At 51.2% G+C, this 27,345-nt stretch overlaps 2 protein-coding genes across 2 annotated transcripts in view; one reads left to right on the plus strand and one right to left on the minus strand.

Moving 5' to 3' along the window:
* The first annotated feature begins 778 nt into the window (after positions 1-778).
* Positions 779-3,368, plus strand: selenom (selenoprotein M). Its single transcript, XM_084468284.1, has 5 exons — positions 779-981; positions 1,645-1,680; positions 1,769-1,803; positions 2,139-2,217; positions 2,664-3,368. The coding sequence occupies exons 1-5, from the start codon at positions 883-885 to the stop codon at positions 2,910-2,912; spliced, it is 498 nt and encodes a 165-aa protein (XP_084324410.1). The 5' UTR covers positions 779-882; the 3' UTR covers positions 2,913-3,368.
* A 1,662-nt stretch (positions 3,369-5,030) lies between these two features.
* smtnb (smoothelin b) overlaps positions 5,031-27,345 on the minus strand; it is a 48,099-nt gene continuing 25,784 nt past the window's right edge. Inside the window, exons 7-20 of the mRNA XM_084468543.1 lie at positions 25,294-25,886; positions 23,829-23,883; positions 22,436-22,969; positions 20,399-20,472; positions 12,377-12,571; positions 12,148-12,223; positions 11,644-11,676; positions 10,755-10,931; positions 10,541-10,603; positions 10,303-10,387; positions 9,947-10,132; positions 9,432-9,558; positions 8,924-9,075; positions 5,031-5,224 (exon numbers count right to left, since the gene is read on the minus strand). Of these exons, the coding sequence (XP_084324669.1) occupies positions 5,068-5,224; positions 8,924-9,075; positions 9,432-9,558; positions 9,947-10,132; positions 10,303-10,387; positions 10,541-10,603; positions 10,755-10,931; positions 11,644-11,676; positions 12,148-12,223; positions 12,377-12,571; positions 20,399-20,472; positions 22,436-22,969; positions 23,829-23,883; positions 25,294-25,886 (2,507 nt within the window). The 3' untranslated portion in view covers positions 5,031-5,067. The remainder of the gene's footprint in view (positions 5,225-8,923; positions 9,076-9,431; positions 9,559-9,946; positions 10,133-10,302; positions 10,388-10,540; positions 10,604-10,754; positions 10,932-11,643; positions 11,677-12,147; positions 12,224-12,376; positions 12,572-20,398; positions 20,473-22,435; positions 22,970-23,828; positions 23,884-25,293; positions 25,887-27,345) is intronic.

The raw sequence follows: 27,345 nt of genomic DNA on the forward strand, positions 1-27,345 counted from the left end.
GGGTGACTGGGGTCTTTTGTAATTTTCCCTGCCTGCTTCTTGGTTCTTGCAAGATACGAGTTCAGGAGGGAGGGCAGGGGGACACCAATGATTTTCTCAGCTGACCTGATGATGCGCTGTAGTTTGTGTTAATCTTGCTTTGTGGCTGTACCAAACCAGACCGTTATGGATGTGCAGAGGATGGACTCAATGACCACAGTGTAGAAGATGGCCATTAGCTCCTGCGGCATCCTCTGCTGGGCCTTTTTGAGGATGGCTTTGATGTTGGGCTCCCACTTCAGATCCTGAGAAATGATGACTCCCAGAAACCTGAACGAGTTCACTCTTGACACCGGGCTGTGTGATATTGTGAGGGGGGGGGGGTGTGCTGGGGGGTGTTTCCTAAAGTCCACTATCATCAAATGGTGACCTTATATTAATTAAATTATAATCTTCAGATCAGAACCTGATCTTTTTAGGTCATGCTCAACAGTTATTCCAAATCCTTTTTGGTGAACATTGAAGCCCCCCACCGCAGTTTGTCTGCGGAGGTCTTACGCCCGCCCCTGTCTCACTGAACGGGAGGTCTTACGCACGCCTGTCTCACTGAACGGGAGGTCTTACGCCCGCTCGCCCCTATCGTGTCTTACGCACGCCCGTCTCACTGAACGGGAGGTCTTACGCACGCCCCTGTCTCACTGAACGGGAGGTCTTACGCCCGCCCCTATCTTGTCTTACGCCCGCCCCTGTCTCAGAACGGGAGGAGGAGAATCGTTTGACGTGGCAAGCGGTCCGGACGTATAGTCACACATATCATCCTTCCTCTCTTCATCTGTACCTCACTGACCAGGAAAGGACCTGGAATCTCAGATTCTCTCAGGTCGCAGTCCGTAAAGAAGGGAGATGATCTGGCTGCTCGTCTTCTCCAGTTTCCTCCATTGCGCGTCAACCTACGAGATCGACGTGAAGAAACTGGATGGTCTGGCGAAGGCGAAGGTGGAGGTAGGCTACCGTCAACGTTATTACGTTATTACGCTGAATTACCGTTCAGGGACACGATGACATGAGTTGTAATATTCAATAATAAAAATGCACGCATTTTATGTTTTGGTATTTGAATGAATATTTGAATATACCCATGTTTCCTACTACGCGCGCATGCGTGAGGTATGTGGGCAGCGTCCAGAGAGGAGCAGCCAGCCTCACTTTTAAGTTTAAAACCATCTATATGTATAATAGGATGTACGTACTTGTGGCTTAAAATACATTAATAACCAAAAAAATCAGTCAAGATATATTGAAGAATGTCTATTTCCTAGTCTCAAATATACATCTAGGTTACATCTATATGTGAAATGCTACCCTCCTCTGTGTAAAGAGCCATTACACCAGCTCGGAAGCAGTTGTTGTGCAGCAGCTCACACCTGGTGTTGAATTCCGGAGAGAATAATACGGTGGGCCCGAGGGAACAGGGCAACAAAACAATTAGACTGACCTAGAAAAACGTATTGAATGAACCAAAGTGCCCTGGAGCCTAATCACTGGTAGAATAGGAGCCAGCAGGTGACACTGCGCTACAGCTTAGTGTAAACTAAATCTAGTAATCAACCTACTCTCTCTTATCAGCATTTCCTGTTTCTGATCACTTTTCCTGTGTCGTTTCAGTCCTGCGGAGGATGACAGCTGAACCGGCTGAGAGAGGTGGGTTCGGACGTGGTCTTCAACTAACGCAGCCACATGCTAAAGCAACACACAGTCAGTCTAACGTGATCCTCTCTCCTCTCCCCAGGTCAAAGCCTTTGTGACCCAGGATATTCCTCTTTAGTATCCTTTCCATGTCCCTACGTCCTTCCTCCCCATCGTGTCATGTGTTCACATGATGCCTGAAGTAGTGTTTGGCACAGAGCTGATTATGGGATGTATCCATGGCCCATGACCCATGGCCACGTATCAATATTTTAAATGCTTTGTGAGTTTGCAATGTCAGAGGTTTCAGTCCATATCAAGGAAGAAGCACACAGCACTGACCCACAGCCATGGGGTTGCACAACAGTCTGAGTTACACTGCAGTGTGATATTTACTGTTCATAGCAATGTGTGAAGACGGCAGTGATCGGTGAGATGTCTCCTTGTGTTGCCTCCTGACTGCCACCCCTCAGCCATAACCTGGTGATGAAGCACATTCCTGGAGCTGACCCTGAGCTCGTCCTCCTCAACCACTACTACGAAGAGCTGGACGTAAGACACACACACACACACACACACACGCACACAGACACACACACACACACACACACACACACACACACACACACACACACACACACACACACACACACACACACACACACACACACACACACACACACACACACACACACACACACACGTGCACACAGACACAGACACACGCACAGACAGCCACAACTACATAACATTTATTAATGTCTGCCAGCAGCCTGGGAACATTTATATTTGTTGTACTTTTGGTGGTGGTCTAAAAGACAGATATAGGTCAATATCGGCGTAATCAAAGGTTTTAATCAAGCTGTTAGAGGTGGAGCCATGATCAATATGCAGCCTCAGCAGGGAACCTTTAAAAAGGAGCGGGAATCTGGTGAAACCACATGAGTCCGGTTCTTCTTCCTGACTCTCCCCCTACCCTCCCGCTGCCCTCCCCCCAGCGCATCGCCCTGTCGGACATGAGCCGCGCGGAGATCAACGATCTGCTGGTCCGGCTCGGCTTCTACGTAAAGAGCCATGCCGAGGAGGAGGTCCCGGAGGAGTTCCGCCTCCTCCCCGCCAAGGACAGCCCCTTCAAGGACCCCCCCGGGACCCCCCAGCCCAGCGGGGAAGACGCCCCCGGGACCCCCCAGCCCGGCGGGGAGGCCGTCCCCGGGTCTCCGTCCCAGGCCCAGCGGTCAGAGCTGTAACTCAGAGTCACGTGGATCTCTTCACAACGACGGCCCCTCTTTAGTCATCGCTGTGGAAACACGCAGCGCCAGCCAAGTCTGGATCAATTAAGTATCAATAAATGTAAATCTTTTTTTACACAAGGCCAGTAACGCAATAAGCAACGAGCCCCACCATAACCACTAGACTCAAAAACCACTGGACTCAAAACCACTTGACTCAAAACTACTAGACCCAAACCACAGGACAGCAGAACTCCACGCGCTGTTCTGTCGTCCGGAGGTTTGGCTTTAGCGTTTTGTTGCTAGTGAAGATGCTAAAGCGTAGAACTGTCAATAATCTGACCTGCTGACTCTCTTGAGTGTCTGTTGACTTCCTGTCCGCTGTGAAACTGAATGAAGTCCCAGGCTGTAAGTCGTCTGATTGGCCTGGGACTGATGATGCATGATTCTACAGGGGGCGGGACTACACATATACAAGACGAGTGGAGAACAATGATTGATTGTTGTACAATAAAAACAAAACAAAAACTGTAATTTTCGTGTTCTTTGGCAAACTATAGATGGATACACACGCGTGCCTACATATACAAACACACACTATTCGCATGTGCTTTTTCCAGTCAAATACCCAATGGGAACCAAACCAAGTTGAACTGCTTTCCTGTTTCCTTCAGAGCTTTTAGAGAGCGATGATCACACAATACACAAACATTTCTTAATTTCTTTCAGAAGTTGGTTTTAATCGTTCTTCACATTGAACATGTGGTGCACTGATATATTAAATACGGATATCTGGCTGTCTCTGATGTACAGAATGTCCTTTGAACGCTCTTTGTGTCCACGTTTTTAGTCTCAAGTTTGCAGTGATAAAATATTGCTAATAAATTATATCTAACGCTTCTGGAATTGAACAAAGACATTCTTTACATCAAATTGAGCTCAAAAGACAACAAGGATTTTTTTTGACAACCTCAATTATAAAAGTAGAATGAAATATTTTGTTTTATTTCATAATTTGTTAGCTTAAAAAAGGTAATGGCAGTGTGCTTCTCATGTTTACATATTCAACTGAGAGCTAGCTTTAATTCAGACAAATAATAAAATACCCATTTAGATACCTTTTTTTGATTTGTCTAGCACATCGTCATCATGTACGCATTAATAAAATAGAATATAAATGTTTGTTTGTATGCAGCTGCAGTGGCCGTATGTTGTCAGCAGGGGGCGTCGTCGTGCCGTTGAAGTAAATTCATCTCTAGACTCAAAACAACGTACCTGCATGATATAAAAAACTTAAAAAACGTTGTGGGATTTGAACAAGCCATGTTACAGTAGGAGAATCCACCGTAACTGGTCACACTACAGCAGGAGAAGGCAGGTTGCTAGTTCAACACCAAACACCAGACGTTAAAAAATAACAACAGGAATTCAAGTTAAAAATGAGCATGCAGATTTTGGTTCAAAACATATTTTTTTAAGTACCAGAGTGAACATAGAAAACCCAAAGCAACATATATGCATACAATATTTTCAGTGACAGCATCAACAACTGTGTTATAATGTACAATAGTTACAATAGCATCACCGCCAAACCCATTCCCTCATGTAAAGGGGAATACTGCAATATATATTTCTTGGATATTTCCTAATTTCTCACAGTATGCAGCAGTAAAACTGCTTGCAAAATGTAGAATATTAACAGGAGCTCAACTGAGTTAAAATAAAATCAACATTTTAAAAGGTTTAAAAGCCAATTCAGAAAATATAAACGGCACTCCTTTATATGGCGTGACGGGCTTTGTATCCGCCATGTACGTCTGGAGGCAATTTACTAACACACCTCCGCTGAAGTACAGACACGCACGCACACACAGGCGGACACACACGCGGACACAGACCCGTCCTCTGCTCCGGGGCAGCGGGGGTCTCACCTCGTCTCCCAGCTGTCTCCTGAGGTGACACGCCTCCACGGGGCCAGAGCAGACGGAACATCTGAGACTCGTCTTCCCCTGGAGCCTCGAGGGACGAGGAAGACGAGGAAGACGAGGAAGACGAAGACGCGAGGGTCTGTGGACATTTGGGGGCACCGGTTCATATGATCGATCATTTCTTGGACTACCCTCGACCCCTGGGGGGGGGGGGGGGGGGGGGGGGAATCTGGGGGGTTGAGGGTTCAGAGGTCGGAGGCGCGGCCCAGGGTCCGGAGCTCGTGCCGGCGCAGGTGGTTGACCAGAGACTGGACGTAGGTGAAGACACACTTGGAGTCGGGCTTGTTCCCCATCATCATCATGTCCTCCACCTCCAGCAGGGGCATGCAGTCGGCGTAGGTCCTGGGGGAGGGGAGACAGACCGTCAGGGAGACCAGGAGGACAGACCGACGGCAGACCGTCAGGGAGACCAGGAGGACAGACAGACGGCAGACCGTCAGGGAGACCAGGAGGACAGACAGACTGTCAGGGAGACCAGGAGGACAGACAGACGGCAGACCGTCAGGGAGACCGGGACGGACTGACAGACTGTCAGGGAGACCAGGAGGACAGACAGACTGTCAGGGAGACCAGGAGGACAGACAGACTGTCAGGGAGACCGGGACGGACTGACAGACTGTCAGGGAGACCAGGAGGACTGACAGACTGTCAGGGAGACCAGGACGGACTGACAGACCGTCAGGGAGACCAGGACGGAGTGCCGTGATGAGATGAGGGAAAAGTCTCCCAGCGGAACATTATATATTTTCCCGGAATAGAAAAACGTCAGATTCAGAGTTTTAATAATTTTTCGTTATGTATTCTTTTTCACCTTATTGATTTATTATTATTATGTGATGTCTAAAACCAAATTAATAAAAATATCCCATGGCGAAACGTCTTTCTGTCAAGTATAATATACAGGTATACAGTAAATCGAAATACCGGTATGGTCATCTGAAATTGTTGTCATGTTAGAAATAGCCACAAGGAGGCAGCATTCCCATTACCTTGACTTGCTATTCTGAAATCCCAACAGCTTATGAGACCCCAGTACAGTAACAGTATTTTACACGTTTTTTTTTTGTTCTGTCTGTGCTCAGCAGAGCCAGAACATAGCCGACGAGTGTGGCTTTTTAATAAGGGGCCATGAGAGACAGTTATTTAAATCACAAAGATGAGCTCCATGGACCATTAGCAGGCCTGTCTCAGACAAAAGAAACGTCAACATCATAAAAAACCTCTTTTGCCTTTTTTGAAGTTAGGGAAGAGGCCGTGTTTTAACTAGGGCCACGGAGCCATAAAAGGCCCTAGAAGGCATTCAAACGTGCAGGTACATAAACACGTGTAAACCTGCCCTGAAATACACAAGGACACTCAGAGGACAACATGCTCTGTTTCCAGTCCGCTCTGCAGCGCTGCGCTCGCAGTTCCTTTTAAAGAGCGGAGCCACCGACCAGAAGCCTGGAGGAGTGGCCCACTGCCACACTGGGACGCTTCTACACAAACCAGCTAACCGGCGTCCAGTCAGCGCTCGGCAGAAAACATGGATCCAGTCATTGACCGCTGTTTGAGAGGTCACCCTTTGTACGCCCTACCGAGCTCAAGACACACGACACGCTATTGTCCTGACGAAAGAACCTGTTCCATCTTTGTATCGAAAATAAAAAACGCGCACACACGCAGGCACGCACGCACACGCACACACAAACACCTTAACAGGTATGCTCAAGGACCTCTTTATCCCAGAGGCCGCAGCGCTTCAATAAATAAAGTTGTGAAAGTTGTGAAATAAATGATTCACTCCCAGCCACTACTGCACCACACACCTTTTTGTTGTCCTCAACACTAGAAGTCAGGCGGTTGGGTGCTAGAGATGAGACATGGGTTCCAGTGCTATGATAGTAATGATGGACGTTAAAGGTCTTCTGAGTGCTCCTCTCTCACCATGGGGTAGCGCACGCCTCCGTCCCCTAGGAGGAGGCGGAGCTCTTGGTCTTCACCAAGCCCTTCTGCACCAGCCCCCTGTAGAACTCCTGCAGGTACGTGTACACACACTTCCAGTCCGGCTCCCGCATCTTCACCATGTCGTCCACGTCCAGCAGCTGGGGACAGTCCACTAGCTTCCTGTATCCGGGGGAGGGGGGGGGGGGGGGGGGACCCACCGACCAATCAGGGCAGAGGAGGGCGCAGCAAGGGGGGGGGGGGGGGGAGAAGAAGGAAAGGAGGGGAGAGAGAGAGAGAGAGAGAGAGAGAGAGAGAGAGAGAGAGAGAGAGAGAGAGAGAGAGAGAGAGAGAGACGTTGGAAAAAGGAAACAGAGGACATTGAAGTCGAGAGAGAAAGAAAGTTTAAAAGGGGAGAAGAGAGATTTGACAGGACAGAAACAAGGACAAAATGGAGAGGAAAAAGGATGGGAATAAAGAAATGCAGAGAACAATGGACAGAGTAGAACAAGGAGAGTTGAGGGTAGGGCACAGATAATGAACCAGAACAATGTGATGAGATGAAGGAAGAGGAGGACAGATGGAGGTGTGGACAGCCCAGTAGGAGGAGTCAGGGTGAAGAGACATGGAGAGAGAGACACAAAAACAAACATTACATTCAGTGTGGTGTTGATATATGACTTAATGCATATATCAATATATATATATATCACATGCCTGGTGAACACAACGATGCATTGGTGGCATTCACAAACAAACAACTCTAAAATGCACACAAAACGCACAACAACACAAACGCACAACAACACGCCAATAGTCGAGGACTATTTGGAATATTTGTCTGCTTTGTTGTTTTCTTTACCGTGAGACTTTAGGCGTGTAAAAATATACACTGGCGACATTCACCCAGATACTTTTGATGTGTGAAGATAAAACACTACGAGCTGTCGTCGTGACAACCGCAACTTTGAGAAGAACTCTGCTTCAGCGTTCTCTATCAGTCTACCAGGATGGGCGTCAGGCCCTCTGCCTGCACTTCATACTCTCTGAAGCATCTAAAGGTCTGGAGTGAACGCGGCTCAGCATCCATCTTAACAACGCTGGGTGAACTCAACAACAGTTGAGTCCTGCAAGGAGACAGTAAATACACACAGTACATGTGGTGACACAACACATACACACAGGCACACACACACACACACACACACACACACACACACACACACACACCTACTGGTGGGGGGTGAGGTGGGGGGGGGGGGGTGAGGGGGGTGGTGTGTGAGGGGAGTGGTGGGCGTCCATCCAAAACCCAAGTGACACAAGTGCAGAAGATACCCACAATCAGTGGGCCAATCAGGTGCCGGCGCGTGGGGTGGAGCCCTGGCGCCGTGGCAACGTGAGAACACAGAGCGCAGACCTGCGGCGGGGGTGGGGGTGGAGGTGCTAGGTTGGGGGTGGTGGAGGGCGGGGCTAAAGCGAGAGGGACCACACCCCGGATGGGGAGGATGGGAGAGGGAGAGTCTAGGAGGGGAGGAAGAGTAGGAATAGAGGAAGACAAAGGTTGGGGTGGGGGGGAGGAGGAGGAGGCTCGTTCTGTTGACCTGGTGGTGGTTCAGAGGGAGCGGTCGGGCTCCCGGGGTTAGAGGCTGTGATGGCGACGACGAGGATGAGGAGGAGGAGGAGGAGGAGGAAGGGGTTTGTCAGTGTCACTCAGGGTGGAGGGCGGGGTTTAGGAGGTAGGTGTGGGCGTCTTCAGACACCTGACAGAGACATGAGAGGTTAACCCTGGGCCACAGGACGGGGGGGACGGGGGGGTTAGATCCAGGGCTGGGAGGGGCCCGTTTGTGACCCCTGGTGCTTCCACAGAGGTCCCCTGCGTTCCCGACACCGTGACCTCCTCTCAGAAGGACCCGCCTTGAGTGCAGCGCCCGGCGTGAGTGGACTGCCTTGTTCACTCTTTCTGACCCCCCAGGGCGTCTCAAGAGAAGCCCCCCCCAGTGGACCCCTCCCTCAACGCTGACAGGAGACCCCCCCCGTGGTGGAGGGGGGGGGGGGGGGGTCAGTCACCGATCAGCGGCGACACAACCAGACCCACGGCAGCCAGAAGGCCGGACTCACTCTGCGTTGCTGAAGGCCACCTCAAAGTTGTGCCGGCGGTTAGAGGGGCTCAGGGCCTCGTAGTCGAAGGCGTCGGGGAAGAAGTGGTGGACCAGGGCGCAGAAGGCCATGCCGTTGCTCCAGCTGGACGAGAAGTTCTGGATCTCCACGTTCTGGGAGCACACGTCACACGTACATCACACACACACACCACACAGGACACCGTGAGATCACTGGGAGGACGAACGAGGTGTACAGCAGCAAAGTGTTCAGAAAAAAAAACAGGAACAGCGCGACTCGCAGCACAGTACGAGGGCTTCTTATGACGCTCCTAATGCAGGGAGAGCCTCTGGTCTTATAAGGGGATGACGTGAACCTGCAGACTGCGTTATTCATCGTCAAATGTTTTCTTTGTGTAGAGAAGAGTAGAAGAATCGTTACCATCCCCACAGGGGCGATTCATATTGCCGCAAGCAGTACAAAGACAGGTTCCACACATGAGTAAACTACAGCCGAGTGCGGGGGTTACCTCGTAGCAGCGAGTCTTGGCCCGGCACCAGTCCAGCAGCATCTGTTTGATGGAGTTGGCGTTGGGAACGCCGAAGCTGGTGGACCTCTGGACCTTGTTTACCTTAGCAACCGCCTGGTTTCCAGGACTAGGGACAGAAGACGTTTGAAAGTCATTTTTTAATTTGGAACATCCTTGTTTGAAGGCCATTCTTTCAGAGAAAGTGGTTTTCAGTTAACTTTTGACTGAGAAAATGCTGATACTGTGAATATCAGCAAGTACTGGCATCGGTTCTAATAAAAAATGTTGATAAACAGTTAAAGATTCAAGAAAACAGCCGTCTGTCAGCTATTAGTGAGTACAAGGCCACTTAGATGTTGTCTGCTCCCTTCTCATTTCTGACCCATCAGGGCCTCTCTTCCCTGATTGGTTCAGTGTCTTCCCTACAGCCCCTCATCAGTAAAGGCTGATGCTGGAGGCCCTCCAGCTGACAAGGACGTGTGGTGTCCTCTGGATAAACCAGGTAGAGTCCTCACCCGCCGCCCTCCTTCTCCAGCCTCTCGATCATGGCCTTCCGGGCCGTCATGGCGGAGGCCTTGGGCATGCTCTGGGCCCTCATCAGCTCCTTCCTCTGCTCCGCCTGCCGCCGCTCCACGGCCGCCAGCCCCCCCCTGCTGCCCCCGGCCCCGCGGAGGGGCGTGTCGTCCTCGCGGTCGAACACGCTGTGGGAGGGTCAGAGAGGCGCTCTGATGAGCGAATGAGGCCATCTAACAGAGCATGCATGCTGCGGGATGGTTTTGATCTCCGGACCCCACTTGCTCCCCAGTGGTCTAAAAACAGCTATTCTACTGTAGAGATTGTCTGCTGCTCTGGAGATGATTCTGGAACCTACCTGCCAACCTTCCGGGCCGAGCCGGAGGAGGACATGGAGGAGGTGGAGGAGGAGAAGCTGTAGGACTTGGACTGCACTGTTCCTCCTGCGCCGCAAAGGAAGAACGACAACATCACAGGGCGCCTGCGGGCTCACCACTCATCTAAATACATATTTATACAGAATTATAAAAATGAACACAAAGAAACCTAATGAATGGATAGGAAACCGCTGCCAGAACCTATGGGGCCGAACTCACGGTCTGTCTTCTGCACATAGCTGGCCTCCATCACGCTGCTGCGAGTGGATCTGCTGCCGTCGTCTACGGACACAACCAGACGAGTGGGGCGTTAGGGGCCAGAAGAGTGAGGCGTTACAGACCGGAAGAGTGAGGCGTTACTGGCCAGAAGAGTGAGGCGTTACTGTGATGGGGGGGGGCAGGGCGTCATGCGGGCGTCTGCACGAGGACCTACCCGACTGGGCGAAGCGGTCCGTCTTGGTGAGCTGGCTGTGGGTGGAGCCGTCCGCTGACGTCTCCACCTTCCTCAGCACCGTCTCGCCCCCCGCGGCGCCACGCCCCTTCTGCCCGCGCTCCTCCCTCTGCTGCCGCAGCTCCTGCAGGCGCACGTCACGCTCCTTCTCCCGCTGGTCTGGGGAGGGGGGGGGGGGGGGGAGACACAGGGGGGGGGGAGGAGACACAGGGTCACATGGGAGGAAGAGGAGGAGCATGGGAGGAGCCGCCGCCACCTCCTCCCATGACGAGGAAGAGCGGCACGGGAGAATTTCAGGATTCTTGACGCAGAGCCATCAAACACATTGAATTAGTGTGTCAGGGAAAGACCAAACACACAGAGCAGTGGGGACACGGATCATACCATTAGAGGTACTACTAGGCCTATAGTACCGGTGACAGGGTCATACCATTAGTGCTCCTGTAATATTCACAGGAGAAAAAGCTAGTTTACACAAAATTAACAATGAGTATGTATATATGGCAATGAGATTGTGAGTGTGTCTGTGTGTGTGTGTGTGTAGTGGACGCACACAGACCGACACACTGGGGGGAAACGATAAGGTGAGCATGACGACACACACGGTAAAACCAACACTAGGAGTTGAATGCAAGGTCATCCCACACGGACACACAGTTCTTTATTCATGCGTGTTATCAGCAACATAAATATATATTTTTTTGTATGCAAAAACAAAGTGTCAAGTGATTCATCATCCAAACAGTGCACTTCACCGCCATTTAGCGAAGTCGCCCCAGTTACGACGATGAAGGACGACACACGACAAAGATCCACATCTCAGGCAAGGTTAGAGGCACACTGGTTAATCCACACCACCCACCTGCCCTACCTATCTCCTCCTGGGAGCAGCCCAGCATCACCTCTGGGGGGGGGAGGGGGGGGCAACCAGAGCAGAGCGTGAGACAGCGCATCGACCACGCAGACACCAAATGATGAGAGACTTATTCACCAGAAATATTATAAAGGGGAGGTCTGTACGAAAACAGAAGTTTACTTGAGGATTCGCAACAATACCAAGGTTGAATTGATGGGTTGTTTGTGGGTTTGTAGTTTTAGTTGGTGAGCCAAGCTCAAACTATGCTTAACTAAGTCGCAAAAGAAAAATATGTATTGGTATTGAATTAAGTGTTTTGTCTGAATATATAAAGGTAATTTATCATATGATGACAGTAAAATAGTTATTGGTGCAAACGTTCCCGCTATCCGTGTTTTGTGATGAGTCTCAATATCGAGAGATATGGTTAACCTGAATGAGTATTCCGAGAGAGAGAGCGAGAGCGAGAGAGTATTCCTAGAGAGAGGGATGGAGAGTGTAGGGATGAGCATTCCTCACCTCTCTTCCTCTTGCGGAGGTCTCTCATGGCGGCCCGGATCAGCCTCCTCTCCTCAAAGTCTTTGGACTCATCGAGCTGTTTTACGAACAAACGCACAAAGCAGAACCTTTCTAAGCAGAGGCCTGAGAGATAAAGCCGCCCGGCGCCATGCAGCGTAGCGACTGATAGCCCGGCGTCCCTAACGACGGCTTTGTTTGTTTCCTTAAATCAGGGTCGAGTGGAACGTACCATTCTGTCGAGTAGCTCTTCATCCTCGATGGCGGCCAGCTGGCTCTCTGTCAGTTTTCCGGACTGTTCCGCGGGTTTGGTCTGAGCGGCGGTGCTGCCGGAGCCGTTGGGGACGGCGGGGGCCCGGAAGGACCCACGGACGGACGGCCCCGCGGAGAACAGCGGCTCCGAGGCCACGCCCGGCTCCGTCTCCATCTGCACACAAAACACACCGACGGTCACACTGCAGCCTTCTGGCCATGAAAGGAAGCGAGCGAGCGCCATGGAAGCAGTTCTGCTCCTGTTAAGTGCACCGTGACACTCAACGGCAAACTGCTCTACGTTCTGAACCACTGCCAACACATGCTCTCTGTGTGTGTGTGTGTGTGTGTGTGTGTGTGTGTGCGTACGTGTGTGTGTGTGTGTGTCTCCAAACTTTGAGTTCACACACAGTCAGTGTGTCTTCAGAAAGCCCATTCACTTCTCTTCCTCACGAGGAGTATTTACAACATGAACTCAGGAAGGGCTTTGCGACGGGAAAGTCAAGGACAGGAGGAAGGGAAGCAGGGTTGCCTGGTGGATAGCGATCTACAGCTGTGTTTACAGAGCCACTGGGTCTCCGTGACATTTAAGATGCAACACGAGCCAGTGTAGCGTTAGCGTAGCTCTACGGACACGTCGTGGGGTTGACTATGAGTCAGCGGTAATGACCTTGTCACTCATTTCCCTCAGGGACCGACAGCAAGACTCATAAACAATCATTTGATTTTGATTTTTGAAGTGTTGTATCTGCATTGTCATTGTCAACCCATTTCAGTCAATGGGTTAGGGAGACAATACATATTTCCTAAAATGACCCAAAAGTATGAGTTTCTGTCCAAATTTCGAAACCGGTGCACCGTGAATTGAACTCCTTTGACATGAGACACCCTGACAGCGAGCTGCTGTGATGCATACATTGGACTGCTAAATTCCCTATGATGTCAATGATAAATAATTCTTCCCGATGCCGACAGGAGCAGAGAACAGGCACCGGTGTCCCCGGAGTTCATCACTCAGAGTGACTTCATGTAGCAGACAGAGGGACTATCTCAGCTGTACTAACTTATGTAGAGGGAAAGGCTTGTTTCTGTGGTACTGTCCACCGGACAATACGTGCACAGACAAAGGGAATTTCCTGTTAGGTATCCAACCCTTAAAAACAGTTTTGTGTGCAATGCACAGCAAACGTCCAACGTCTTATTTGAGAAAAGCACTGCTTCCACAGCCTGAACAAGGTTTACAGCTAACACTTAAACTTTCACATACTGTTGAAAACCCATTGGGTTTCATGGCCTTTGTTGTAATGGACACCCATGTCTGAAAATAGCTCAGTCAGCTGTCTCGCTCCCCTTCCCTCGCTATGTTGGCCTTCTCGCTCGCCCGCTCTCGTGGAGTTCCCCGAGAACAGTGAACCGGGCGGTTCCATTGAGGTATGTGGTTCTAAAGGACCTCTGTTCTGACCCCTGGGACCGGGCTGGGCTGAGAACCACTGGAACTCAGAGCAGTGCTTTTTAGCTGACTAAAACAAGGCCTCTCATCACATCAATGAGAGAGAGTGTGTGTGGAATGAGAGAGAGGGTGTGTGTGGGGTGAGAGAGAGTGTGTGTGTGTGGGGGTTGAGAGAGAGCGTGTGTGGGGTGAGAGTGTGTGTGGGGGGTGAGAGAGAGAGTGTGTGGGGGGTGAGAGAGAGAGTGTGTGTGGGGTGAGAGAGAGAGTGTGTGTGGGGGTTGAGAGAGAGCGTGTGTGGGGTGAGAGTGTGTGTGTGGGGTGAGAGAGAGAGTGTGTGGGATGAGAGAGAGAGTGTGTGTGGGGTGAGAGAGAGTGTGTGGGGGTGAGAGAGAGTGTGTGGGGTGAGAGAGAGAGAGAGTGTGTGGGGTGAGAGAGTGTGTGTGGGGGGGTGAGAGACAGAGTGTGTGGGGTGAGAGAGACAGAGTGTGTGGGGTGAGAGAGTGTGTGTGTGGGGGTGAGAGAGAGAGAGAGTGTGTGTGGGGTGAGAGTGAGACGATAGAAGCCCATCACCGATGATCACCGCCTTGACTGATACATGACCGAAGACAACGCCGCAAATACACAACATCTGCTCAACATACCACTGCATTCAGCATCATGTCCAAAGACAACGTGAACACAAACCAGCCACCTAGAAGGGGTTGGTCAGGTATAACCTCGTATACTGAGATGGTGGTTTGAATTATTCAACAAAAGGAAATCCCCCAGCTGATCTACACTTAGCCCTCTGAATGACCCGAGAGCAATTAAGGATAAATACAGGCCATTTAAGTACTGCTGCTTAAGTTGTCACTGCGGTCCACAGAATAGATCAGTCAGCAACTGGTCTAGCAGGCAGACCAAATCATGTGTGACATACAGCCTTTTTTTTTGAATACTTGCTTGTTCTGCAAAAATACGTACTAGCGTTGAAAGTCAGATACATCACTTTCACACCCCTATGACCATGCATGGACCGGCTTCTTCCACATTAGTACTGAGAGAGAAAGAGCTGTACCATGCCGCCGGGGCTGCTTGGACTGCTCGCCCTCAGCGAAGGTTCAGAAGAGCAGCGAGGCGATGTGAGACCGGGGGGATCCGGAGGTGTTGGAGCCTCTATCTGACGCTGGAGATCCTCCTCGTCAGGGTACTGATGAGCATCGGTCTCCTCAGGGTTAGGGTCCGTCTCTAAACTCTGAGCGGTGGGTGTGGGCTCCTGGGTCTGGCTGGATGGGGAGTCCAGGTGGGGGCTGTCAGGGGTCTGGCTGGATGGACAGTCCAGGTGGGGGCTGGAGGTGGTCTCCATGGTTCCACTGGCGGGGGGGCCGTCCGGTGTCTTATTGTATGGAGAGTCCAGGTGAGGGCTGGATGGTGTATCCGTAGTTCCACTAGGTGGAGTGTCTTCGGGGGACACCGGAACTGAATCATTGGAAGGAGTCTCCTCCGGCACAATGGAAGTAGAATCCTCAGGATTAAACGGGGCAGTGGTCTCACACTGAACGTGAGAACACAAGTCTTCCTGGCTTGGTCTCACATGCATTAAAGGATCAGCTATGCCTGCCATCTTACACAGGTTCTCCACCTGTCTGACCAGCCTCTCCTGCTGGAGCCTCAGCCTCAAGTTCTCCTCCTGTAGGATCTTCACGGCCCGGGCGAGGGGGGTCACCTGGGCCAGGGCTCCCTCCAGACGGGCATCCAGCCGGCTCCCAAAGGCCTGCAGGTCAACGTGGAACTCTGCAACTGCGGCGCGCAAAGTGTCCTCGAAATTCCCTTTCTGCACTTCCCTTAATTGCTCTTCCATCTGCTCCTGGGCCAGGAGGTCTCCGATCCCCTCCTCCGGCCCGGACTCTGCACCCAGGCCGTCCTGACTCCCCAGGGGGTCTGAGGGAGGAAGGTCCAGGTCTACCCCAGGCATGGCCTCGCAAACCCTCACAGCAACACCGCTCGCACAAACACCGGCCACTTCTTAGAGCCAAGTTTCAGGAGTTGAAAGAGATTCAGAAAGTGTTGGGAGTCTGGTGAAATGTTCCAATGCTCCAAAGTGATGTTTGGACTCTTGGTTAAAGAGCAAACAATAATGAAGTCCTGTGCCTCACTGAGACTTCTTTCTGTCTGCCCTGTTTATAGCAGCTTTCCTGACCACTGCATTGTACCCTTCAACTAATCTCCTCTCTTTATCAGCCTTCCCCCCCCCGCAGCCAGCCAATGAACATGCACAGAATTCCATCTCCATGGCAGCAGGGCTCCAAGCCAACCCCCCCGCTTGCGTTTCTCCTCAGGTGCTATAGATATATCTTTTTGTCACTTGCCCAGCCACTATTACACTGAACCAGGGGGGGGGGGGGCAACAATCTACAGGCAACGGTTAGGAATGTCCCCCTCCCTCAAACATTTAATTTCATTTTTACTCAGAGCTCTTGTCCTTCATACCTCCAGTGGAGAGGTGGGCCTTCACTGGATTCAACTGGAAATGTAACGTCGGTTGACAATGTGGAGCAGCAGCAGACGTTCCGCCCTGAACCACTCCGAGGTGGAAGCTATTTAGACAACGTGTGACCGACCAGCCGTTAATGGAGCTGAGCCACAGAGTTCACCTCCATGGAAAGCTCTCTAAATGGGTCCTTCTAAACATCAGAGTGAAACTATGAAGACCATCTGAGGAGGGAGAAGGTGTCGAAAAGCTACGATGAATCTCAGAAGAGCAGCAGAACGGACGTCTCCATGTCTTCATCAGCAGACACGGGTCATTCTGGAACGAGCTCGCTGAGGGGAACGCAGCCGGCCGTAATCGGGACATATTTCACAGACCGTATGAAGGCCTCTTACTTTCCCATGACCTGATGATTTCAGATTTATGCATCAAAATAATGTACATCAACAATTCATGGATATCCTTGCATGAATTCAGTCAAACAGATAAATATTTTTTTAATATACAGTAGGTCCACAGGGTCCTTCCGGGATTTATAGAAGTTCCCCTGAATCCATGGGATCCGAGCAGGGAACGGACCAATAGCAGAGCAGGTCAGGGCCCAGGCAGGGCATGACTCTAGTCTCAGACACATCAAAGCTAAGTGCTACGGGACATGGACGCCTCTGAGAAATAAAAGGGTGAAAACCAGATATTATAAACAAAGCCCACTCTGTTCTCTTAATGCCCTCATGAGTAGCTCCTCATCACCACATTGGTGGTATTAACAAGGAGGTTCTGATGTTAGTATGATGTTGTTAGCGCCCATCAAACATAGTGCAGTGATTTACAAGTGCATTCTAAAAGGACAGGCCCCTGTGAACATGACGAGGTGTCAGAGACGGTGGCAGAGTGAGAGTCCTGCATGGCTTCACCCACCAGGACACAAAGTATTAATAATAAATGGCTTTAATATTGTACAGGATAACTTCTGGATTCCAGTAATGCCAAAGAAACAGAAAAAAGAAAAACCCTCTGAACTGTTAGATCTACACAGCATAGAATCACTCAAACTAAGAATCCAGTGGCCCTTTCAGCTCCGTGCCAACACCGCCGTGGCGTGTGTTGTGTAACGAGAGCGAGAGCGAGAGAGAGAGAGAGAGAGCGAGAGCGACCCACTGCTCCTGTCCTCTATGTCGGCGTAGAGCACGGGCTTTTTTAATATTCATATTGGAGGGTGGGTGGGTTCACACCGTCCACCTGAACGGCCCTCTGACATGAGCAGAACATCTGGGTGGGGCTGACGTAGCATCCCTACACCCTCACACGCCTCACATGCCCATCGTCAGACTGCATGCTGTTTTACCATTAATGTAATCCATTCCAGGCGTTTTGTTCGCCTCGCTGGGTGTTCCTCTGCCCACCAATATCAGAGCACGTGGACGTGGCTATTAAGAAGACGCTGATGAGCGCTTAAGAGACCGCTAAACATAAATTGGGGACCACCCAACCAGATCTGAGGTCTAGCAGACCCTTACCTTCTTATAAAACCAACGGCAGAATCAACGCATCTTGTTAAAATGTTTATTGACTCATATTCTTCTTTTTCTTACCTAACCATTTCTGTTTAAAACGCTGACGCTCTCTTTGAAGTCTGTTCTGTACGGCGCAGCTGCAGGTTCAAGCAGGTTCACTCAGACAATACTGTACAGGGAACAGGCCCATATTTAGAGTGGAACAGGAAGGCGTAAAGAATAGCCGTTAACCCCAAAGGGTTTGTTACGTCTAACAACAAAGTAAGCAGCACGTCCTACAGAAACGTGGATCGGCCCACTTCACCAGCAGAGAGGGATCACAACAGCAAGAGTGCGATAAATCAATCAACCAAACACAAGTTGGTGCCAAACCTAATGCTGAATCACATTCAAAGCCCCCAGCGACGTCAAGCCGGTCAGACGACGCATTCCAGGTGGCGTTGTTACCTGTGTGCAGTTCACCTCTTGCGCCTCGAGGCAGTCATGTAGACATGTAGACATGGCAGTCTCTCCACCTCCTCCTCCTCCTCCTCCTCTCTCCTGCTGCCGAGTGCCGGCCTGCAGTCTGCAGAGCTTCTATCTGCGTCTCCATCGGCCCGTTGCCGTTTGTATATGCGTGTACGGACCGATGGACATGACCAAATCTGTCTCCACACCTCACCCCCCAGGCCCCTCCTGGGCCTCATTACACGATCTTACACCCAGATAAGGGCTGTGTGGGGGGGCTTAACATAAGGCTTTGGAGGAGAAGGACTTCAGGGGATAGGGGGAGCCCCCCTCCAGCCCAGAGAGGCTGAGGGAGATGATGGCTGCTACACTCCTTCAGACAGCTGAGAGAGAGAGAGAGAGAGACACACACACACACACACATACCCAGAGAAAGACAGACAGAGAGAGAGAGAGTGAGAGAGAGAGAGACAGACCCAGAGAGAGACAAAGACCCAGAGAGGGAGAGCGAGGCAGAGACAGAGAGAGACACAGAGACAGAGACAGAGATATGGCTCCCCCCACTGCCACTGTTCACTGGAGTGTCCAAGGGGAGAGGTTTTAAAGTGTAGGTGAACCCGTTTCAACTTGAATTAAAACGATGAGATTTAAAAGAAAAGGGCTCAGAGTTCTAAGAAGGAGGGGGGCGTGTTGTCCGTGGTTATGACCCACGGCAACCTTCTGGCATTAAGTAGCGTAGCGTCGTTGTGTATGAGTGTTACAATGAGGGATGTTGTGTAGGAAATGAGCTATGCTACATGTATCTAGGAGCTTCACCCTCTCTGGTACGCTACATCAAGACAGACCGGTATGAGACAGAGCTCCACACATCCAAGAACCAGGGAGGAGTTCAGACGCTCGCTGACAGACCGGACAGGTGTGTCTCTGGAAGCTCCTCAGAGATAGGGGCTCGCAAGGGGAGGGGTCCTCACAAGAGAGAGTGGAGAATGCCCACTGCACCTCCCTCTGTCTCCCCCTCTCCCCTCTCTCTCTTACCCTACATGGACAGATGTGACCGACTGCCCACTCTGTTTAATAAACACTGTTCTCTGTCTCCTACTCCCCCCCGTCTTCAGACCAGCTCCTCTTTAATCCTTTCCTAATTAACTCTGCTGGGCGCTTGAAATCACAGATCTTTATTGGCAACGATCTTTGGGACCATGACAAAACGCACAAGTTCCGACCAGCGGAGGGAAACCGAGCGTTGAAGGCCACTGCATCAGGGTGGGACCGTCCTGAATCGATAAGTTGGATTCTAGACACCTAGAAGAGGTTAAAGGTAATGACTATCCGTGCAGATATCGCTCATGTTTACGCAACCTCCCGCGGGCAAGGCACGCGCCAAAGAAAAGCGATAAATACACTTCACAACGACAAATAAGGATGAACGTCCACTCTGCATAGATTCTCTGTTTGTTTTACACTTGTGTAATAACTTAGAGGCAGGCCGATCCGCCACGCACCGCCTGCCAAAGGAGGCATTGCTGTCTGTTGCCCAGGACTCCATTAATCACACAGACTGTGTGTATGACATAACGTGTGGGAGGGGATTTCAGGCCTGGAAACTCGCTCCGGTGCACAGCGAGTCCCACTGTGGTTTCACAGGCTACAGTCCCTGACACAGCACCCAATCAGTAACCAACACCCCGACCAGAACCTGCAGATGCCAACAGGCTGCAGACAGAACCTTGGCCCACTTAGCTGGACCACCGAAAGGTCACAGCAGAGCCTCAGTAAACAGATATTGATTTATCCGATGCTGCGATTGCTTATCAGATGAATTATTGATTACAATTAATTATCGATTCAATTTGCCAACCTGGCAACCATGTGACATGTCATATTTACCGGTAGTCTGAAATCAGATTAATTTATTATTTCATTTATTTATATTTTTAATACATTAATTGCAATGCCAGTCATTGTACAGCCCAACCATTGCTGGACACACACACACACACACACACACACACACACACACACACACACACACACACACACACACACACACACACACACACACACACACACACACACACACACACACACACACACACACACACACACACACACACACAGTACCTTGAAGGAGGAAGCGGAGGTCAGGCTGGAGGAAGACATCTTGAAGGGCGTGGCTCTCAGGCCCAGCGTCAGCTCTGATGTTGGAAGAGGAAGAAAACATCTTAGTTAGCAGCAGTATGATAATAAAGTTTATATTCAATAGGAATCCAATAACTTAAAAAGGTCAACCGTCTAGTAGGCCAAAGTATTCCACTATGTTAATGTACTACGCTATATAAAGTACTTTAGTGTAAAGAAAATATACAATACATCATGCTGATTTATGTCTAAAAGAGGACAACTGCACTTATTAAACATTGACAAACTGTTTGGTGCTGCCTTTATGGCCGCCCAACTGAAATGAGTACATCTCTAATGTACATTCACGCTGTACGTTTCTATGTTGACTACTAGTTTAAACACAGGAGGAGAGCCGTCACGGGTTAATACATGTACTCTGCCTGTACAATGTTAAGAGGGGAAAACCAGTGACGAATAGCAGAAAGTGGTGAAAACTCAAACACAGGAGAGGAGCACCTAGCGGTGTTGGAGCGGGGGGGGGCAATATGTCACTTATGTAAGCGCAGCGTGCCGTAAACAACATGGCTTTGGAAATATGGATGACGCCACCTTTAACACAAACACCCCGTCCTGAGCACTTCAACTGGGAGAGTGTGTGTACGATGTGCATTGGTGCTCGCACATTTTTAGTTGACTTGCCCTTTCTCTCACACACACACACACACACACACACACACACACACACACACACACACACACACACACACACACACACACACACACACACACACACACACACACACACACACACACACACCTCGTTGGTTTCTGAGGCTCCGGTCGTGAGGAGACTACTCCAGAAGGAGCGGGTGCGACATGGGGGCGGGCGGGGCTGGAATGTAAACACGGGTCCCTGTCCTCTCACTTGCTTCACGAGGTACGTGTTCATTAGGCGGGTCCTGCTAACGGGACGCGTACAGCTGATACTCCTTATCATCCACAAGACAAGACGAGTGACTCCCTCACGGAATGGAACGACGTCCATACAGCGGCAGCAGGAGGAGGCCTTAAACAGACCTCTGCCTCCATGGGGGAGGGAGCGGTGGGGGTGTCTCAGGTCTGAGGGCTGAGTAAACAGAGATCCTGATTGGTGGAGCCCAAGACTGGACGTTTCTGCGGGTCTTTCCTGCAGCTGCTGCGGCGGTCTCATGTTTGTCATGATAAACAACATTGTTTCCTAAACAACACTATTTGGTTTTGTGTACATTCTTTCATACTAACTCCACTGCCTGTTTATTATCAGCGGTGAATTTGACATGCATGATAGACCTATAAGGAGTGTGTCTGTGGGTGTGAGAAAACAAAAAAGCTATTTACTCCCCAACACAAGTCGAGTCTATTGTAAATTCAAGTAGTCCACCAGCGACAGAAGGACGCCAACTAAACAACGAGACAACAACCAATTGTTCCACTTCTGTTCTCTTCTCCCTACAAACAGTCATGCATTCTCCACCACAGCTAGCCTGCCGCCTCCTCCCCTTTGCCCCCCCACTCCTCCCCCCTCAGCCGAACGCTTGCTGCTCGCTGGCTCCTCATCACATCTACACTAGCCTCTGTTCCTACACACAGCGTCTCGATGACCCCGGCCAGAGCTGGGTGTCACCTAGGCCTGACCTGGGTCAGATCCCCTCGTCATCGCTCTTCTTGTGAAGGACTTCATAGTTTCCTTCGTCCCCCACGGCAACCGGGATTCCAGCGCGTGGAGGGGTTTCAGCGAGAGGCGCTGGAGTGACGACCGCAGCGGCCAACCGCACGGGCTGGACCGCTCCACAGGCTTAGAAAGCCGGGATTTGAACCTACAGATGGGATCCACTGGGAACGTCCCTTGAAGATCCGGATGCCTTCAATAAGCTACAAACCAACTTTTACTGCTGCTAGTTAACGGGTAGACCGCCCTAACCCAAGGTAACTAACCGTTAACCCCACCCGCCCAGCCCGGTACATACAGACAGAACTAACGGACCCAGGGGGCTGTACCTGCTCTCTGGCCCGCCGCGGTGGTGATGCGTGGCGCCATGTGGGTGACGGGCAGTGTGGAGCATCTGGACGCCGGCGTGGAGGAGGAGGAGGAGGAGGCGCTGGTGGAGCGTCCGTCCTTGATCTCGATGGTCAGGAAGGTCTTCATGTCGGCCTCTGCGTCTCCCGGGAGGTTCTGGAGTCCCGCCGGCGGGCCGCTCTCCTCCTGAGAGTCCCCGGGGGCGGAGCTCCTGGCCCCGCCCACCGAGCCCTGCCATTGGCCGGTGGAGGACTGGAGTTTCCTGGCCGCGCTCCCGGCGGGGCGGGCGCTATCGGAGGCGGAGGCTGAGCGGTCTCCCGGGGCGACTAGGGATGCTCCGTACAGCGAGGCGGGCCTGGGGGGGTTCCTCTGGCGGAGGGGGCCGCCGTTCTCCAGAGAGGTCTTCTTCAGGGGGGGGTCACTGGCGCTGGGCTCAGAGAACTTACGCATCCGGTCGCGGACAGAGCTGGTCCGGATGAACGAGACCGGGGGGAACGGTTTTGCCTGATCGGCTCCTGAGGACAACAGACAATACGAACGCATGAAGCAACAATCTGCTCCTGAAGAGGAGGCAACAGATAACATGAACACATGTTGTTATGAACACATGAAACAAAGAGACCATCTTTGTATTGAGGCTGAATTAGCAGATCTCCAAAAGACTTGGGCTTGGATCATCTCTTTATCAGTTGTGTCTCCTAATCACCTTCTATTAATGAACTGGGCTCCTCGCTCCAACAGTTTAAGTTGTTCAATGATTTAATCAATGTTCATTAAGTTGGTTAACGAATGAACAACTTTGAACCACTTTCTTCTGCTCTGTTCCACCTTGATCTTTTGAAATCTGATTCCTTGTGTTCTGTACACTCCATCAGACTCATCCTCTGGTCCGTGTTTGTGTGGAAAAGTTAATGTTATGACTTGTAAAAAGAGACAAACGACATAAAGAGTACATGTGCTGGAAACCCATTATTTATCAGACTGGGGGATTCCAGCTGCTGTCCTTTTAAGGGAAGCTATCCCTGCTTATTGGTGGAAGTGTTGTTTAAACGTGTAGAGAGAGCAGCGCAACAACCACTCAACTAAGATCGGCTTCGGAGAACTTTGCAAAAATCATTATTTTTGTCATGATAATAATATAATAATAGCAATCATATTTTGCTGGAGGATTTTGAAAGGATCTGATTATACGTAGACAACATGATGCTGTGAGCGAAACGACTTGGACTAGGAGAGAGTTGAGCTGTGATCCACAACGGGAACTGGGGAGGACTGATTCATCAAGTCCAATGTTATCACAGTCCACTGGGCTGCCATTCCCCTCCGTCCCCTCTGATGTCAGCCCAGTGTCCGGGCAGCTATTTCTGGACTCACCAGGATCCTTGGCTCTGCCCTGAGGAGCCTGCGGTGGATCCCTGCTCACCGCGGCCTGAGAGGGAGACAGACACCATGCAGGTTAACACAACGAGATGACAGCACGGGCTGGGGTGAGAGTGTGTGTGTGTGAGAGCATGGGGGCCCCTGAGTATGGCCTTAGACAGGCACGACTACGGTAGCACACACACACACACACACACACACACACACACACACACACACACACACACACACACACACACACACACACACACACACACACACACACACACACACACACACACACACACACACACGTACGTTCTTGTGTAGCCCTGGGGTTAGCAGCGGAGTGTCTCTGGTCTATTTCTGGCGGAGAGCGAGCGATGGGCCCCGGAGATTGTTTAGATTACTTCCAGGACAACGAGAATCAGCTTATCTTCAGGGAACAATGAAGAAACTGCCCGCTTTGGTCCTCTGTGTTTGTCGGGGAAACCGAGAGATTCGAGTCACGGCCGAGGTCACGGTAAGGGACAGAATACCGTTCCTGTGTTTACATTTGTTTCTGCTCTCTCACGTCGGCTGGCAGTCAGCCAGTGGTGGAATCAAGACCGTCATTGCTTTCAATACGGCCTCTACTACGGAGATCTACTACTGAGATGTCTAAAGGCAGACCTCAGAACCTGACGCTCAGAGCAGCTGAACCCATCGGGGTCCGACCAGCGCTGACTCCAGCGTAGCTTCCACGGCTGCTCTGGGTTCTACTGGTTCTGTTGGGCTGGAGACATACCAGAGGGGCTGGGGACGGACCTGGAGACAGACCACGAAGGAGTCCATTGCTCTCTGACACCAGCCCCCCCCCCCCCCCCCCCCCCAACTCCACCCCTCTTCAAACGGCTCACAGAGCTCTGAGGGGAAGCAGAACCGGTCCCCCCCATACACACACACACACACACACACACACACACACACACACACACACACACACACACACACTCGTTGTGTTTGCGTAGCCGAGTAACGGAGACAAACAGGCCGGTGTGCGGCCACATGCAGGTGTTTACACATGCCCCATCACTGAGGCACAGCCGTTAGTCTCACATGAGGAAGGACAAATATGTATTTGAAGAGAGCCAGAACACACACACACACACACACACACACACACACACACACACACACACACACACACACACACACACACACACACACACACACACACACACACACACACACACACACACACACACACACACACAGCTGATGTGGCCCAACACTTCCCTCTAGTGGTGAGGGCGAGGAGTGCTCTTGTGAAACAGTAAATGACATGGGTTCTAATCCCCTCCCCTGGATCTGTGTGTGCAGAGTCTGCATGGTGTTCATGGTAGTATCTCTGGGTATTCTTCAGGCACCCTAAAGGTCGCCTTCGGTGTGAATGACGGTGATGGTATGTGTGAGGGTGTCAGAAGCCGGTAGTCCGTACCTCCTGCTGGGGGACTTCAGTCTGTCCAGCCGCACTGCCGTTCAGAAGGCCGTGTTTGGAGCCGGGGTCTGGCTTGGCTAGAACAGCTCCGTCTGGCTGCTCCTGGTCGGGGACGTCGGAGGAGCAGGGCTGGGGGCGGCCGTCGTCGGTCTCTGAGTCCATGCTGGAAGGAGAGCTGCTCATGGGCCGCTCTGCCTCCGCCTCCGCCTCCGCCTCCGCCTCCGCCTCCCTCCCTTCGGACGACGGTCCTGAATCCACGCGTTTCCCTGACAGGCCGCTGCAGTCCCCTGAGCTGCCGGTGCCGGAGCGGGGCCGGGGGCCCCCGCTGGAGCCGGAGGAGGCCGAGTCCGTCCGCGGCCGGCCCCCGGAGCTCCGCTCTGAGGCCTGGCTCTGATCCGAGGCCCCGGAGTCGGCTCGGGGCCGGGCCACGGGGGGCTCGGCCGGGCCGGGGTCTGGGAGGGGGGCCGTGGGGGGGCCCTGCAGGTCGGTCAGGACCAGCTCTGGTTCTGGGGCCGCAGACTCCAGATGGGTCGGTCTCAAGGCCATCTCCTGGACCAGGGGGTCTAGGACCAGCACCATGCCTGGTTTAGGAGCTGTGTGAAAGGATAACAGTAACTCAATCAATCAATCAATCCTTTATTTAACCAGGTAGAAATTCATTGAGATTAAAATCTCTTTTACGAGAATGACCTGGCCAAGAAAGCAGCACCATGATAAAATAAACAACACAATGTTCTGTCAATAGGATTTACATCACATAACGCAATGCTTCTGAACTCATGAACTCATCACTTTCTCAGAGCAATCAGGCAGAATCAGGAGTAGAACCAACAGACAGAACCCAGCGAGCAGCGATCTTATCCGCGGAAAGAGGCAGTGCTGAGGCTTCTGGGGGAAATGAACCACTTCCTGAAGACCCTGGAGGACGGCTCAGGGACTCCGTATCACAAGGATCAAAGAGGAGCCTGGGGGGCAGGAGGGGGTGGGGCAGGGGGGAGGCATTTCCTCCCCTTCCTCCCCAGCTCCTGTGAGGGAGGGAACACTGGTGGAGGGAGGTTGGTAAAAGAGGACTGAGACGAAGGTTTGATGGAGGAGCTGGAGGAGTTAAGGGCTAGAGGAGGAAGTGCCGGAGGAAGCAGGGGTGAAATGGAGAACAGGACAAGTACTTCCTCCCTCGTTCCAGGAAACCACACGCACGCACACACACACACACACACACACACACACACACACACACACACACACACACACACACACACACACACACACACACACACACACACACACACACACACACACACACACACACACACACACACACACACACTAATTACTTGTGGCAAATTGCTAGGAGCTTGAGTCAAGTAGAAGTGTTTTTGTATCAAATGCACAGTATACCACCATACACCACAGTATACCACCATACACCACAGTACACAACAGTATACCACCATACACCACAGTATACCACCATACACCACAGTATACCACCATAGACCACAGTATACCACCATAGACCACAGTATACCACCATACACCACAGTATACCACCATACACCACCATACACCACAGTATACCACCATACACCACAGTATACCACAGTACACCACAGTACACCACCATACACCACAGTATACCACCATACACCACAGTATACCACAGTACACCACCGTACACCACCGTACACCACAGTATACCACCATACACCACAGTATACCACCATACACCACAGTATACCACAGTATACCACAGTACACCACCGTACACCACCGTATACCGCAGGGGCCGTCTGCACAGTGGAATTCATGGGATGGAATAAACACACAATAGATGTTTTACTGAACAGGAGTTGTTCATGTCATTCACAACAACAGACCCATCACACACCTAACAATGAGGCAGCTGGTCCCAGACCAGAAGTTTAAAATGTAGTTTAACATGTAGTTGAACATGTAGTCCAACATGTAATTCAACATGTAGTTTACCATGTTTAACATGTAGCGTATCATGTTTAACATGTAGTTTACAATGTGATTCAACATGTAGTCCAA

This window comes from Micromesistius poutassou (genome assembly GCF_964030765.1).
Source record: "Micromesistius poutassou genome assembly, chromosome: 5".
Classification (NCBI taxonomy): Eukaryota; Metazoa; Chordata; class Actinopteri; order Gadiformes; family Gadidae; genus Micromesistius; species Micromesistius poutassou.